General features: G+C 41.3%; 1 protein-coding gene across 1 annotated transcript in view; it reads right to left on the bottom strand.

The window, feature by feature from the left end:
• trpc1 (transient receptor potential cation channel, subfamily C, member 1) overlaps nucleotides 1-17,665 on the bottom strand; it is a 71,424-nt gene that overhangs the window by 51,177 nt on the left and 2,582 nt on the right. Inside the window, exons 2-5 of the mRNA XM_078410416.1 lie at nucleotides 8,111-8,262; nucleotides 7,914-8,015; nucleotides 4,925-5,127; nucleotides 3,044-3,175 (exon numbers count right to left, since the gene is read on the bottom strand). Of these exons, the coding sequence (XP_078266542.1) occupies nucleotides 3,044-3,175; nucleotides 4,925-5,127; nucleotides 7,914-8,015; nucleotides 8,111-8,262 (589 nt within the window). The remainder of the gene's footprint in view (nucleotides 1-3,043; nucleotides 3,176-4,924; nucleotides 5,128-7,913; nucleotides 8,016-8,110; nucleotides 8,263-17,665) is intronic.

The raw sequence follows: 17,665 nt of genomic DNA, 5'->3' as shown, positions 1-17,665 counted from the left end.
GCCGGCGGTTCATTCTACAGCAGGACAATGGTTCCAGCCCCCCAAACAAGCATAAGCTAAAGGTGGCTGCAATACAGGCCTGGCAGAGAAGACACCCAGCAACTGGTGATGTCGACGAATCGCAGACTTCAAGCAGTCATTGCATGCAAAGGATATGCAACAAAATACTAAACATGACTACTTTCATTTACATAAAATTGCTGTGTTCCAAACATTATGGTGCCCTGAAATGGGGGGACTATGTATAAACACTGTTGTAATTTCTGCATGGTGAAACCAAAATGTATAAGAATGGCCTTTATTAAAATCTGACAATGTGCACTTTAACCACATGCAGTTGTTTTCTATTACAAATCTCAAATTGTGGAGTACAGAGGCAAATAAATAAAGGATGTGTCTTTGTCCCAAACATTATGGAGGGCACTGTACACCAGATTCAGGGCAGTTTCTTCCCAGCTGTTATCAGGCAACTGAACTGTCCTCCCACCAACTAATGAGTGGTCCTGACCTCTCATCTACCTCATTGGAGACCTTCGAACTATCTTTAATCGGACTTTACTGGACGTTATCTTGCTCTAAACATTATGCCCATTACCCTGTACACTGTGGACTGCTTGATTGTATTCATGTATAGCCATTCTCTGACTGGATAGCTTTTCACTGTACCTCGATACACGTGACGATAATAGACCAAACTAAAACTACCTGTGTTGCCACATTCAGGAAACTTTGTACTTGTACTCCAACGTTTCTCTGTTCAACACACTCCATGGCCCTGTCATTTACTGTGCAAGTCCTGTCCTGGTTTAACTTGGGGTTTAATTTGGGTTTATCTTCACAAATTTATCACTTCACACTTGCACAAGTTAAATTTCATCTGCCATTCCTTTGCCCACTTTTTGAATTGTTCTAGACCCTGGTGAACCCTTAGACAACCTCCCTCACGGTACACACCACCACAAAATTTGGTGTCATCTCACTACTCTACTCACTCCGACCTGCGCGAGATAACCACTTATGAGGTGTTTGCGCAGTTATCAACCAGAACCAGAATCTGCAAGCCGACTAATCAAGCCAACTACATTTTCTCTGCAGCTCACCCTCGTCTACGATCCTCTATATCTTCCCTCCGGAAAGATTTCTCCAATATTCTATTCAATTGACTAGCTCACCCTAGACCCTATGTGTTCTAACCTTCAGCAGCAGCCTGCCATACAGGATGGTGTCAAAGGCATTCAAAAACCAATGTAGCCAATGTCTATTGACCTGCCATCTTCAACCACTTGAACACCTCTTCAAAAACACTCAAATCTTCTAGATGATTTCCCACATAGAAAGCCATGCTGACTATCCCCGATTAGTCCTTGCCTTTCCAAATACAAACAAATCACAACTCTCAGAATCTTTTCCAAAACACGTTTCACCATTGGTCCAAGGCTCACCCATCTTTAGTGCCCTGTCTTAACTCTGCTGTCCTTCTTAAATAAATGGACATGATTGGCTTTCCTCCAGTCTTCCAGTACCTCGCATGTGATTAATAAGGTTTAGAAAATCTCCTCCCTTGCTTCCGATAACATCCTAATATAGCCCCAGGGATTTAATCACCTTTAAGAGTTACAGGACTTCTAACACCTCCTCCGGCTCATATATGCTCCTGAACATCACTTTACATTAGTTTCCATGTCCTTCTCAACAGCAAATACTGGCGAGATGTTTTCCTTCAGGATCTCGTCACTTCCAGTGGCTCCACAACGTAGTAATCTAAACGTTGATACTTAAGGGGACGTACTCATTCATGAACCACCCTTTTACTCCTAATATACCTGGATATATATTTTTAATGATTGTCAGTTATCTTATCAGCCAGTGTGCACCATCACTGTGCTACATTGTGCCAGTTATGGTGTAAGTTAATGTATTTTGTAACAAAATACACTGCAACCAATCACCTTGGTTGATCTGATAGCATCCCCTAAACTTGTAACCTCTACCATCAAGCAGGAGAAAGGCAACAGATGAATGGGAACAGGACCATCTGCAAGTTCCTCTCCTTTGCACTCAATATTGACTTGGAAATATATCATGTTCCTTCATCAGCCACAGGTCTTTATCCTGGAGCTTCCTACTACCTACCGTGAGAGATACCTTGCCCAGAAGATCTGGTCATTTTATAGGGGTTGTCTCAACAATATCCCTTTGGCATTATGGGATATGCAACAAATACTCATTTTGGCAGTGATTCTTAGATCTTAATAAATAAATAAAAATAATGCAGTTACTGAGTGCCATGGGGTTGAGGGAATTAATGATAAGGATAATTGGTGGGGTGTTAATCAAGTGTGCTATTTTGCCCAGTGTGGTCTCAATTTACTTGAGAGTTGTTCAAGCTACATTGATCACAGCCAGTGGACAGTATTCCATCAAACTTCTGGCGTGCTTGAAGTTGATAGAAATGCTTTCATGCATCAGGATGCAAGTGACTATCATGCTATCAGAGGTGTAATTTACTGGGAACATTCTTTCTTCTGATTATACTTTAGAATTAACAACCATCAGATGCAAACTATCAAGAGTAGGGGTTCCTCCACTGTTACAGACAACATTTATTTCTCAACCAACCATGGAAAACAATTAACTGATCAAGTACAAAATTGTGCCATAGCTCACTTCGTAAGTTCTTGCACTCACTGCCATATAACTAGGACAAGATCACAGTTATTCTAATTTTGAGTGCACACAATGTAGGCAAACTAAATAAAAATTCTTAGTACCATGTTCCAGTACAGCAGAATGTCACCAAAGTTTATTTTGTCAAATACTTGAGTGTTTTTCATTTTCATTTGTTAGTGTTCTGCTTCATTAACTGGTTCATCAAGCAATAAAATGTTCTGGCAAATGCGTCAGAGCTGCAGTGAAGCAACAATTTAATTAACGGATCCAACACTACAGCCCTGTGTCCATTACATATTTGTTGTCAAAGAGTGTAATCGCCCTTTGATAAATTTCTTGGCTATGATTTGCGCAAGAGAAGCGTCACATGTACCTAAACTCCACTTCCACCAGACTCAATTCCTTCAGATCGGCACTGAGTTCAAAGGCTCTGAGGATAGGATCCTCCTCCGTAAGCATGATCAGTGATGGACTCGACAGGCAGCGATAGATGTCAAGGCGAAACCTGCAAAAAGAAATTTCCATACTTCACTCAACTCAGATCCATCTTTTGCCATAAATCTTCAAAAGTAAAATTAACAGAATTTGGTCCAGTGTTCACAATAGCTGATACGGTAATCAAGGAAATGTTATTTTGAGCTCAAACATGCTCTACCTACAGTATATAGCCCTGTAAGTTTAATTAGTTGCACTTCACAATTTCAATTTAGGGTATTACAGTGGTACTGCTGCCTCTCAGCGCCAAAAAAACAGGTTTCTGGGTGCTGTCTGTGTGGTGTTTGTATGTTCTCCGTGTGACCGTGAGCGTTTACTCCGACTGCTCCGGTTTCCTCACATATTCCAAAGACACGTGGGTTTATTAAGTTGATTGGCCTTTGTAAATTGCCCCTGGTGTTTAGGGAGTGGATGCAAAAAGTGGGACAACATAGAACTTTGTGAACAGGTGATCAATGGTCAATGTGGAATCAGCGGGTGGGCCGAAGGGCCTGTTTCCACACTGTACATTTCAATCAATCAAAGGGAAAGTCACAGATGTATAGTAAACTTTGAAGTGAAATGGTCAAATAAAACAATTTTTAATCTGACGCTTTAGAATGTTCAAATTGTTACGCTACAGACTTGTACGTTTGATTAGGTAGTGAGATTACTTTCCCAAATTTTGAAATCAAGTATTGTGGATCTGAATAGGTCGTCTGGGACAGGTCAGGTTTCTGTCCCCAGAGTCAGAACTAAACATGGAGAAGCAGCGTTTAGTTTTTGTGCACCACATGCATGGAACAAACTCCCAGAAAACTGCAGGTCCGCTGCAACTCTCAGTTCTTTTAAATCGAGGCGGAAGACTATTCTGCTTGACGCTGCCTTTTATAAAATCAAATATTTATTCATTTCTTACACTGCACTGTAACTTTTAATTTTGTATTTTATACCTGTCTTATTCTATTTTAGCTTGTTTTTATTTTCTATTCTCTTTAATGACTGTTTTTAATTGCTTTTAACTGCTCTTTAATGTTTTACTAGACCAAGTGGACCCGTTGGGCCCAAACCTCTCCTGCATTGGTGCAGCACCCTCTCCTCCACCGTCCCTCTCCGCCCCTCCCCCTCCTCCCTCCCTCCCCCTTCACTCCCCTCCCCCCTCCCTCCCCTTCACTCCCCCTTCCCCTCCCTTTCTCCTCCCCCCCACTCCATCCCCCTCAACCCCCCTTATCCTCCATCCCCCTCCCTCCTCACTCCCCCTCCCTCCACCCCCTCCCTCCACCCCCTTCCCTCCCTCCCTAGGAGATAGATTTAAACTTTAAATTGTGAATAACTAAAAATATAACACGGATTTCAATGAAACCTCTTCCATTAGCACCAAAGGGACGACGGTGAGTAAGGTGGGCCTAAAATTGTCGCGCTATCGTGTACCGTTTTGGCTGTAGTTCAGGAACAAACAAAAAAACAAATGAGAGTTTTAGTATATAGATGTAAAGCACTTTGAATTGCCTTGTTGCTGAAATGTGCTATATAAATAAACTTGCCTTGCCTTGCCTAATTTGGTCAAGAATTGTCTCAAAAGACTTCACTTTTTCAGTAAGCACAAAAGTAAAAAGAAATTCTAGGCAATATAAACTTCATGCAATGTGCGTGTTTAATTCAAATAAATTGGAACCATGGAATCTACATGATAGGGGTTTCAAAGAGCTTACTTCTCACAGTCAGATTTATAAATATCATTTGTTAACATATTTTCTATATTGTAATGTAAAATACATACCTCGAATGGCGCAGGCTATCTTTCTTGTTCTTAGCATTGCACAGGGTGCACTCACACCCTACAGCATGAGGTCTTGGCAATGAGAGATCCTGTTTGAGAAGCATGGTAAGGATCTCATAATTATTGCGGTGAGCAGCAAGAATCACAGGAGCCACGTCCATTGTGGTGGAGTATTCGGGATTCTGAATTCTCTGCATTAATTTCTGTTTAAGCAAATAAAATGGAAGGCGTCAGGTGAATGGGAACATTCCCCAGAGTTAAATTAATAAAGTATATCATTTTGCAAAATATCTGTGCGCGAAAGGTTTTTTTTTAATGAATAGCAAAGAAATGATGGACTTTAAATTAATAGACGGATTAAACTAATTGAATCATCATTTTTTGGTATGATTTGATAGAGTTTATCTGTTTGTTGTCATTGCAGTTAATACACAGGGCTTCTTATATATGAGAGGGCATGGAGCCCCTGTTTACTCAGCAAACTGATTACATTAGCAATGATGACAGTTGTTTTGGAAAAAATCTATGTAGATTTATTGGTGCAATTAATAGAACAGAATTTCTATTTAGTCAACGTTGCAAATGGCTCAAAGAAGTACTCGTTATGTAACCGACCAAGAGTCTGGTTATCCAATAAAGTAAGGATTCAAGTGCTTGAGATAGTATTTATTGTGCTAACTGCATGTGTTTGCTGATTAATCAATGGACTGTACTTGATAATATCACACAAAATCTGCATTGATTTTTCGATAAACACCTGGAACTTGAGCCAAATTAAATAAGTAAGAAATTTCCACGAATTCTACCTCATTTTAATTTATGTTACTGAAAAAAAAGTGATGTGAAAAGTTCTATTAAGTTAGGAATACAAATAGACCTTTCACTGTTTATTAGTTTATAATTATATGTGCAACATTGGCTACATGGGTCACCATGGCTCACCAGTTCAGTGATGAAAGTTTTCCCCTTTTAATTTAAAGGTGGTTTAAAAGAATTGGCCAGGTGTCATTTCCTTTGCCAAGGTAATTTCCCCCACAAAATTAGATTTAAATTTACCAGAAACATTTGCAAATCTATTTAAAAAGCAATCTACTGGACTTATTCCAATATGAGTATTTAGCCAGCTTATTTTCTCATCTATACATGGTTTTTATATTTTACAGTGAAGCATGAGGAAGCAGTTATAACTGTTACAGATGAGCACTGTTACAGTAACATAGTAACAGCACACTTATGGTTTAATAGGCTGGATCAAACGTTCTCATGCGTTGTAATTAAAACCACTCTTTAAATTATCCACCTTGTGAAAACAAGCAAAGTCAATTGATGGCCAAAGATTCATAAGAGAATCAACAGAAGAGCGACAGGAGAATAAAGGAGGTATAAATAAGACAAAGCCAATTGAGCAATGTCTGCTATCTAATAATGTCTACAGCCTCAACTTTTTCAGCCTCGTCATCTTTTCCTTATTGCCCAAGAAATTAGCATTCTCAGTCTCACAAACTTGCAATGATTGAGCATCAACAGTGTTTCGGAGAATTCCATGGATTCACAAATCTCTATACAAAGATACATTCCCTTATCTCAAGCCTAAATGGTCCATCCTTAGATACATTTCTGGTCCCAGGAATCGATATAGTGATCCTCTTATGCAAAGATATCCTTTCTCAGTTCAGGAGATTCTCAGGCAAGGAAATCAAAAAACGTACAGTGTTTCAAATACACAATACTGCATTACATGGTATACAGCAAAGAAGCGGGCCCTTGGCCCACCAAGTCCATGCCAACCATCACACACTCATTTACATGAAATCTACATCAATCCTCCCTCTCACCAAGGGCAATTGAGAATGGCCAATTAATTTAGCAATCCACATGTCTTTGGGATGAGGGATGAGGGTCTTTGGGATGAGGGAGGAAACTTGAGCACCCAGAAGAACTCCACATCATCAAAGGAAGAGTGTGCAAACTCCACACTGACAGCGCTAGAGTTTAGGATTGAACTAGAATCATTGGAACCATGAGGCAGCTGCTCTTCTAGTTGCACCATCATGTCACTCTTAAGGCTGGAGACTAGATTGTCGATGAAGGTTGGAGCATAATAGTGATGAACTGTTACTCTCCAAACCCCTTGTATTACCAACTACCATATTATTTTCCATCAGTCAGTCAGAAGTCTCGACCCAAAACATCACCCATTCCTTCTCTCCAGAGATACTGCCTGTCCCACTGAGTTACTCCAGCTTTTTGTGTCTATCTTTGGTTTAAACCAGCATCTGCAGTTCCTTCCTGCACATTTAATTGCCTGCTGAACCTTCACATTAACTTTGCGATTTGAGTACAAAAGTTCTTCTGAATATCAACATTAATTAGCCACACTCACTTCAAAAGGTCTCCTGTTCCATTCTTCTGCCAAAGTGGACTTAAAATTTCTCTATCTGCCACTTACCAACTTTTGGATTTAACCAGCTTGCTACTTGAATGGTTACCAACTTTGGATCCTTTTACCTTTGCTATGGCTATAAAACGATGGAATCCAAAACTGTGATTCTCACATCACCTCCAACCACCTCACCGCTGGGAAATACTGTAGGGTTCTAGATTTTTTTATTTAGATTTTAGAGATACAGCGCAGAAACAGGCCCTTCGGCCCACCGGGTTCGAGCCGCCCAGCGATCCCCGCACATTAACACTATCCTACACCCACTAGGGACAATTTTTACATTTGCCCAGCCAATTAACCTACATACCTGTACGTCTTTGGAGTGTGGGAGGAAACCGAAGATCTCGGAGAAAACCCACGCAGGTCACGGGGAGAACGTACAAACTCCGTACAGACGGCGCTCGTAGTCAGGATCGAACCTGAGTCTCCGGCGCTGCATTCGCTGTAAGGCAGCAACTATACCGCTGCGCCACCATGCCGCCCACAGTTGGTTCAATGTGGGAATGAAATTTACACAGAATGTAAAAGGAACCAAGATTTACTAACTGCTATAGTTGGTTTGGATGACCGTCTGGGGCGATGGTTGAGAAGAATATCCACAGCACCGACAACTTCAGAGCCAATAGCCACCAGCAGTGCATCCGTTGTCTAAAACAAATGGAAATAAGACATTACACGACACTGCAACATTATATCTGAAGCAACTATTTTAAAAAGAGTTTAGCAATGATAAACACTGGCACCTGACAACCCCGCTCTAGTAGTAGTTTTAGGATCTCGAGATTCGCATTTTCAATTGCAATGGTGACTGAATTCCTCCCCAGCACGTCCACACAGTTTATATTCAGCTCACTGAACTTCTCATCAAGGAGTTTTTTGACCATGTAATTGTCTCCTGCAATGTTCGAAACAATAAATGTTAATGATAATGCAGCAACAGGACATTAACTCTGAAGATAGGCAGAAAGTGCTGAAGTAACGCAGCATCTCTGGAGGAAAGGAATAGTTGATGTTTCAGGTCGGGAACCTTCTTCAGACTGCCACGCGTATTCTTGTTGCTCTGCGGGAGTCTGGACCCACCGAGTCCACGCCGATCAGCCATCCACAGTAGGGACAATTTACAATTTTACCAATTGTACGTTTTTGGAGTGCGGGAGGAAACCGGAGCATCCGGAAACACCCACGCGGTCACTGGAAGAGCGCACAGATCAACACAGACAACACCCAAAGTCAGAATCGAACTTGGGTCTCTTGCACTGCAAGGCAGTAACTCTACCACTGCACCAATGTGTCATTTATCTCAGAAAGCAAATTTACCACTGGCTACTAAATCCTCTTCCATGGGCAACACTACTTTCCTCTTTTCCATTGCATTCAATGGAAATCACATGAACCATTGAAAATTTATGTTACTTCATAATTACCCCAGCTGTAAACTAACTAAATACAAATAGCAACCAGTATTTGTTTTTAAATGACTAGTTTACCCAGCAAACTGGCACTAAAAAAACTTTGATCCATTTCATATGTCCTCACATTAAATCTCACATTAAGGGTTTTTTAAGATAAATTAGTTTCATAGACAGTTTTGCTATTTCAACATCTCCATCAACACCATGGGTGCATATTTCAATCATACTTTCATCTGCAAAAGATCTATGTTATTAAAACGCATGCTTTTTGCTTTCTGCCAAGTTTGCTATCAGAATTCTTTTTAGAAATTCAATGGATACAAAGCCAGTTAGATGATGTCATCAGCAACAGCCTCTGAAGAAAGGAAATTATTTGAAAATAAATTGCTAAATCTTTTGTACAATAATTTCTTAGAGATCAGCTTTGTGTGCCAATGATTCATGCTCTCCGAGCCCTTGATTCTCCTGTTGTTTTCAAGCCCTTTTGACCCCTCTGAGCAAGTTTACCAGCGAAGAAGGAATCAGTCATGTACTTGAATGTTCAAGGCACAAAGTGGCACACATGTAGAAATTGTGCAAATGTTTTCTATTAATACATAAATGATTACCGACTCACTCACCCAGGCTTAGGTAACTTTTGATTTCCACAAAACCACAAATTTACTCATTTCATTTTTTTTTCATTTCTTTCTGTGGCGTCAATCATTTCTTACCTCCATAACCTCTTGCAGACGACAGCTCCCCTGTTCTAACCTCGTGATCATCTGTAATTCCCCCTGCCCCACTGCTCAATCAGTGCCAGCAGATACTGTGACTACATGACCTTTTAGAATTTTTATTAGTTTTATTTTAGAAGTTTTATTTGTTTAAAAAGATGAAAATAAATTCAGGTTATTGTCATTTTACTTGGAATTTGAGACATGAGCATTGCTAAAAAAATATCCAAGGAATTCAGAAGATACGTAGAATTTGTTTAGAAAGAGTATGGTGCTTAAATCCATTGCCATGGCTATTTCAATTTGTGGTTAGTCTGAAAGTCACAAAATTCAACAAGAGGAAGAATTGAATAATGTGTGGAAAGAAACTACAGATGCTTGTTTATGCCGAAGGCAGACACAAATGCTGGAGTAACTCAGCGGCACAGGCAGCATTCCTGGAGAGAAGGAATGGCTGACATTTCAGGTCAAGACCCTTCTTCTGACCGAGTCAGTCTGACATTTCAGGTCAAGACCCTTCTTATGACCGAGTAAGTCTGAAGAAGGGTCTCAACCCAAAACGTTATCCATTCCTTTGCTCCAGAGATGCTGCCTGTCTCGTTGAGTTACTCAAGCATTTTGTGTCTACTTTCAGAATTAAACAATGATCTGTGCTCGTATCTTACAATACAACCTTTCATGTTTGCAATCGAAACAAGAAGTAGATTAGTTGCAGTATATGTTACAAGAAAAAAATTGCACAGTTAGAAACCTCAAGAACTGGAAGGTCCCCTGGGACAATCCTTTGTTATCAGATCATTGCAGTAATGCATAAGGTTTTTCAGCTGTAATGCATCTGAGGTAGCTTTTTTGAAGATATATATCTATGATTTTATTTGTGACTATTGTTTCCAGGCACATCCACTCCACCTCTACGTCTTTCTATGTGTTTACCTTTATTATTTTTAAAATAGACGTAATCAAAAGGCGAATGCAGCAACATCAGCAACGGTAAGATGTTGGAAGGTGTGATTGTAGTGGGATGGACTTTGTACTGTCAATATGGCACGGGAATTTCTGACAGGAAAAATCTGCAGCGCACATGATACACCACTGCTTATCCTTTCCAAACCAAAACTCATTAAAAATCTATTGACTCAAACTGCAGCAGGCCTCTAAAAGGATATCATTAAAGAGCAAGAAAACTGCAGGCACTGGAAATCTAAAATCAAGATCAAAAATGGTAATTGGACAGCATCTATGGACAGAGAAATGGTGTTAAGATTTCAGGTTGATGATCTTTCATTTGGTTGATGCCACATTAACCTAGTCTCACCTGCCTTCATCACTCTATCCCCTGCTGTTTCATGTGCCTCCCAAAATGCTACAATCGTATCTGTTTCTGCCACTTCCCTGGCAAGGCATTCCAAGCACCTGCATCCCACTGTGTAAATAAACTTCCTTTGCAAACTTCTTTTAAACTTTCCTCCTCTCACCTTAAACCTATGCCCTCTTGCATTTTACAACTGCAACCTTGGAAAAGACTCTGACTATCTAAAAGAATCTTCCAGTAAAACACTCAACTCCTATTTCCCCAAATCCTGTCCATAATCTACAAAGCTCAAGTCAGTAGTGCGAATGAGTAGGAGTATTCTCCACTTGGTTGGAAGAGTGCAGCTTCAAGGAGCTCAACACCGTACAGGATGTAGGAACCTGCGTGATCGGCACCCATCCACCATTCACTCACTCCACCATTGAAGCAGTCGCTGCAGTCTGGACCATCTACAGGATGCACTGTAGCAGCTCAAGAGCCTCCTTAGACAGCATCTTCCAAATCCACGACCTCTACCAGCTTGAAGGACAAAGTCAGCAAACGCATGGGAACACCATCGCCTAGCCCTAGACGATGCCCTCCAGGACACACACCACCCTGACCTGGAAATATATCGTCGTTCCTTCAGTGTCGCCAGAGCAAAATCCAGGAACTACAGCCTTAACAGCATCTTGGGTATACACATACCTTATAGATGACAGCAGTACAAGAAGGCAGCTCACTACCACATTCTCAAGGGAATTAGGGATGGGAAATTCAACAGGTTCCTGATTTATCAATGCAAATTAAAAAATTCTCATCCCCGTGTTCCAATCCAGTCATGACTTTGTCTCCTGCTTTCTTTGCAACTTCCTCTAGCTGCAACAACTCAGTGTTGTTCCCAGTCTTGCCACTTATGAATCCACCTCATAATCCTCTGCTCCAGCAGGGGTGTTCTTCGCTTCAACCATCCAGAGCCTAATCCTTCCTTCCTATCCACCAAGGCGCTCAATATCTCCTTCAAACATTTCCAGCAAAGAATAAATCTTTGCAATGCCAAACTTGCTGTTTTGAACTTTTTTGGCTTTGTATCAATTCTTGTCCTATTATGACTCCATGACGCATCTGAAGTCGTTATGTAGATGGATGTTGGCATGTTGTTAATGTACTATGGTTGACTCCCCAATGCAGGTCAGAGAGACTGTAGCAGGATGGTACAATTTAATAGCAGCAAGCCATAAAAGTCATGTTCAGAGTACAAGATGGAGCCAAATTAGCTGTCAAATATTTTTGGCATTCAGATGATGCACAATCAATTGGCATGACTTTCGCAAAGGAAAACATTTAACTGCTTTCTGTGCTACCATAGCATTAGAAGAGAAAGATAACATATCGAGACAACAGAACAAAGAAGGGAGAGTGAAAGATACAAAAATTAAATTAGACAGAGCGGGGAAATGGCTGGAACGAAATGTACTGAAATACAGAGAGAGGTGAGAAAGCTGTTCAAAATTGGAGAGAATCAACGCAGGGGTAAAGGCAGCACAGTGGTGCAGATGGTAGAGCTGCTGCCTCACAGCACCAGAGACCCAGGTTTAATCCTAACCTCAGGTGCCATCGTGTGGAGTTTGCACATTCTCCCTGTAACCACATGGATTTGTATCAACATCCCATAAATGTGCAGGTGGGTTAACTGTTGGTTAATTGGCCTCTGTACAATTGCCCCTAGTGTGTAGGGAGTGGATAGGAAAGATATAACCTCGAACTAATGTGAACAGATGATCGATGGTCTATATTGACCTGGTGGGAAAAAGAGGCCTGTTTCCATGCTCCATCTTTCAATTCAATAACAATAAAATATGTAATATGTTATATATTTTGAGGAAGGTACTGCAGATGCAACTGCAAAATACTGGAGTAACTCAGCGGGTCAGGCAGCATCCCTGGAGAAAAGGAATAAGTGACATTTCGGATCTGAACCCTTCCTCAGACCCTATCTGTTAAATATATTTGGACAATTAACAGAACAGCTTCTCTGGATCAGATAAGAATAACAGAGGTGGAATTATAACTCATAATCAAGTCCTAAATCAAAAATGTTCCTAGAGTCAGAGTGTGCAGCATGGAAACAGATCATTCAACTCAACTCACCCACACTGACCAACGGGCACCCTTCTGTATTATTCCCATCTCCCAGCACTTGCTGGGAGGTAAGTCTGCCGAGCAAAAGTTGATTGAAAGGGGAAAGTATTACAAAAATTCAAAGGAAGCAAAAAAAGTGACAAAAATAAATCATTAGCAAGAGCTGAAGACGAATCTTGTTGTTGACCTGGAGTCTCATTGTTCCTTCAGTTCATCTGAACCAACGAGCACAAAGATGAACACAACAACGTCAGACCTCCCAACATTTGATTTTACAAATTCATAATTTTGATGTCCAAAATTCAGAATTTTACATAAAAATTCATTATATGGCGCGTAATGCAACTTTTCAGCAAATAAAGAGTTATGCACGCCAAATGCGCATATGCGTTGCGCTACATTCATGTGTGAAAAATGACTATTATTTCCAACAGTCTTTAGTTCTTGGACTACATGTACAATGTCAGGCCTATCATGAGTATATTCTGCTATTTATAGAAAGGTTATTGAACAGAGTTGCTTTTTGCAACACAAAGAAAAAATTGTTTTGTTTTGTTTTTTCTATTTTGCTTTTTCCTTCCACATCCCAATTCTCTTGGTATTGAATAAAAGAACAATGGCCTTAAAATTTATGATTAAGTTATGAAGAAAGAGTTGATATATGCGACTTGACTAAGTACTTGTTGAAGTAAATTCGCACATTAATTGATAATCAGCCCAAAAAGGTGGTAATTGGCTTTTCTGCTGTGTTTTATATTTCAACCCCGTCTTAATTAATTAATATAGTTATATAATCTTGCACTTAAATTTAATATTTACTCATTACAGTTCCACCACTGATTTTCTGGCACTCTTGGTTCCAGAGCATTGCTGGTTTATCCAGCCGGCCAAGGAAGTCGGCTATGGGGATAGATGTGCTGGCTCCAGCTGGGCTGAAGTTCCAGAACCACGGCCGCAGGTTGCAAATTCAACCCACCGATCGGCCATGGAAGTCCCGATGAGGTCGAGATTGGCTGCCTTCCCCACCCTAGGTGCCACATTTTCGGGGAGACTTCCAGGGCGCAGGGGATTTCTCGTGGAACCCCTCGCCACCGAATTGACAAATTGTAATTAGCGACTGTTTTGCGGAAAAATGTGAGGCGAAATCAGAATGGCGGAAATGAAATAAGAAAGCGGAAACTTTCCGACAAATTCGGATGGGTTGGGAGGGGTGCAACGTCATTGCAATGCATCTTATTTATGGCAACTGTTCATCAATTTGAGACAAAGGCCAAGAATTTGGATCGGGCCATGTGTTCTGTTTTAAACTGCAATCAAATCCAAGAATAATCAATAATTTACCAAAATAGCAGTTGGAATTTTTTTTTGTTAAATCTAATACTGCACCAGAAATTCAACTGGGTACTTCACTGCTGTGCCAATCTTGTAACTGATATTGTAACAATATGTAGTACATTGAATCGTGTCATTCTTCCAGTGGCTGTTAACTGGTTGGTAGCCACTCTAGAACAACCGTAAAGCTGGAAAGCACTCCCACACAGAGTAGGATTTTCCACTTGGCTTTGTATCCAAACTCAATTGGGCATGGAACTATAGACAATAGACAATAGGTGCAGGAGTAGGCAATTCGGCCCTTTGAGCCAGCACCACCCCATTCAATATGATCATGGCTGATCATTCTCAATCAGTACCCCGTTTCTGCCTTCTCCCCATACCACCTGACTCCGCTATCCTTAAGAGTTCTATCTAGCTCTCTCTTGAATGCATTTAGAGAATTGGCCTCCACTGCCTTCTGAGGCAGAGAATTCCACAGATTTACAACTCTCTGACTGAAAAAGTGTTTCCTCATCTACGTTCTAAATGGCCTACCCCTTATTCTTAAACTGTGGCCCCTGGTTCTGGACTCCCCCAACATTGAGAACATGTTTCCTGCCTCTAACGTGTCCAACCCTTAATAATCTTATATGTTTCGATAAGATCCCCTCTCATCCTTCTAAATTCCAGTGTATACAAGCCTAGTCGCTCCAGTCTTTTAACATATGACAGTCCCGCCATTCCGGGAATTAACCTAGTAAACCTATGCTGCACGCCCTCAATAGCAAGAATATCCTTCCTCAAATTTGGAGACCAAAACTGCACACAGTACTCCAGGTGCGGTCTCACTAGGGCCCTGTACAACTGCAGAAGGACCTCTTTGCTCCTATATTCAACTTCTCTTGTTATGAAGGCCAACATTCCATTGGCTTTCGTCACTGCCTGCTGTGCCTGCATGCTTCCTTTCAGTGACTGATGCACTAGGACACCCAGATCTCGTTGTACGTCCCCTTTTCCTAACTTGACACCATTCAGATAATAATCTGCCTTCCTATTCTTACCACCAAAGTGGATAACCTCACACTTATCCACGTTAAACTGTATCTCCCATGCATCCGCCCACTCACACAACCTGTCCAAGTCACCCTGCAACCTCATAGCATCTTCTTCACAGTTCACACTACCACCCAGCTTTGTGTCATCTGTAAATTTGCTAATGGTACTTTTAATCCCTTCATCCAAGTCATTAATGTATATTGTAAATAGCTGCAGTCCCAGCACCAAGCCTTGCGGTACCCCACTCGTCACTGCCTGCCATTTTGAAAGGGACCCATTTATCCCCACTCTTTGGTTTCTGTCCGCCAACAATTTTCTATCCATGTCAGTACCCTACCCCCAATACCATGTGCTCTAATTTTGCCCACTAATCTCCTATGTGGGACCTTGTCGAAGGCTTTCTGAAAGTCGAGGTACACCACATCCACCGGCTCTCCCCAGTCAATTTTCCTAGTTACATCCTCAAAAAGCTCCAGAAGATTACTCAAGCATGATTTCCCCTTCGTAAATCCATGCTGACTCGGAACGATCCTGTTACTACTATCCAAATGCTCTGCAATTTCGTCTTTTATAATTGACTCCAGCATCTTCCCCACCACTGATGTCAGACTAACTATATAATTTCCCGTTTTCTCTCTCCCTCCCTTCTTAAAAAGTGAGATAACATTAGCTACCCTCCAATCCACAGGAACTGATCCTGAATCTATAGAACATTGGAAAATGATCACCAATGCGTTCACAATTTCTAGCGCCACCTCCTTATGTACTCTGGGATGCAGACCATCAGGCCCTGGGGATTTATCAGCCTTCAGTCCCATCAGTCTACCCAACATAATTTCCTGCCTAATGTGAATTTCCTTCAGTTCCTCCGTCACCCGAGGATCTCTGGTCACTAGAACATCTGGGAGATTGTTTGTGTCCTTCTTAGTGAAGACAGATCCAAAGTACCGGTTCAACTCATCTGCCATTTCCTTGTTCCCCATAATAAATTCCCCTGCTTCTGTCTTCAAGGGACCCACATTTGCCTTGACTATTTTTTTCCTCTTCACATACCTAAAAAAGCTTTTACTATCCTCCTTTATATTATTGGCTAGTTTACCCTCGTACCTCATCTTTTCTCCCCGTATTGCCTTTTTAGTTATCTTCTGTTGCTCTTTAAAAGATTCCCAATCCTCTGGCTTCCCACTCTTCTTTGCTTTGTTATACTTCTTCTCTTTTATTTTTATGCTGTCCTTGACTTCCCTTGTCAGCCACAGGTGGCTCTTACTCCCCTTAGAATCTTTCCTCCTCTTTGGGATAAATTGATCCTGCAACTTCTGCATTATTCCCAGGAATACCTGCCATTGCTGTTCCACCGTCTTCCTTGCTAGGGCCTCCTTCCAGTCAAATCTGGCCAGCCCCTGCCTCATGCCTCTGTAATCCCCTTTGCTATACTGTAATATTGACACTTCCGATTTTCCCTTCTCCCTCTCAATTTGTAGAGTAAAACTTATCATATTGTGATCACTGCATCCTAATGGCTCTTTTACCTTGAGTCCCCTTATCAGATCAGGTTCATTACACAACACTAAATCCAGAATTGCCTTCTCCCTGGTAGGCTCCAGTACAAGCTGTTCTAAGAATCCATCTTGGAGGCACTCCACAAGCTCCCTTTCCTGGGGTCCATTACCAACCTGATTTTCCCAGTCTACCTGCATGTTGAAATCTCCCATAACCACCGAAGCATTACATTTGCGACATGCCAATTTTAGCTCTTGGTTCAACTTGCACCCTATCTCGAGGCTACTGTTTGGAGGCCTATAGATAACTCCCATTTGGGTTTTTTTACCCTTACAATTCCTCATTTCTATCCATACTGATTCTACATCTCCTGATTCTATGTCACCCCTTGCAAGGGAGTGAATATCACTCAAGGGAACTAATATTCACCGCCACCATAAGCCTCTCATTCTCACTCAAAACTTCTGACTATCAGCATCAAGATGTATCTAAGTGCTTATGGATAGTGATACTGAATTGTATACAAAAATGAATGGCGCTGGACCTCGGTACAGGTGACAAATAAAGTACCATTGAACCATAACGTACCATTGAACCACCACACCACCCACCCCAAACACATTCTGCCTGTCAGATTACCACTCATATCCTCCTCCTAGTAGCTGATCATGAGTCTATATCACCCCATCACATCCCAACCCTAATTGCCAACCATACCCTATTCACCCCCCAAAAGATGCCAACTGTCCCCTCTCAACACACATCGGAACCTCCAGTCTGATGATCCTGATCCAACGCTCCACTTGCCTCAATCCAAGATCTCCTGATTTGGACTCCCTAATCTTCCAGATGTTCTCACTGTTGTCA

The sequence above is a fragment of the Rhinoraja longicauda genome, chromosome 13 (assembly GCF_053455715.1).
Source record: "Rhinoraja longicauda isolate Sanriku21f chromosome 13, sRhiLon1.1, whole genome shotgun sequence".
In the NCBI taxonomy this organism is placed as follows: Eukaryota; Metazoa; Chordata; class Chondrichthyes; order Rajiformes; family Arhynchobatidae; genus Rhinoraja; species Rhinoraja longicauda.
The sequence above is the reverse complement of the archived record's forward strand: the minus strand, read 5'-3'. Positions and strand labels throughout refer to the sequence as shown.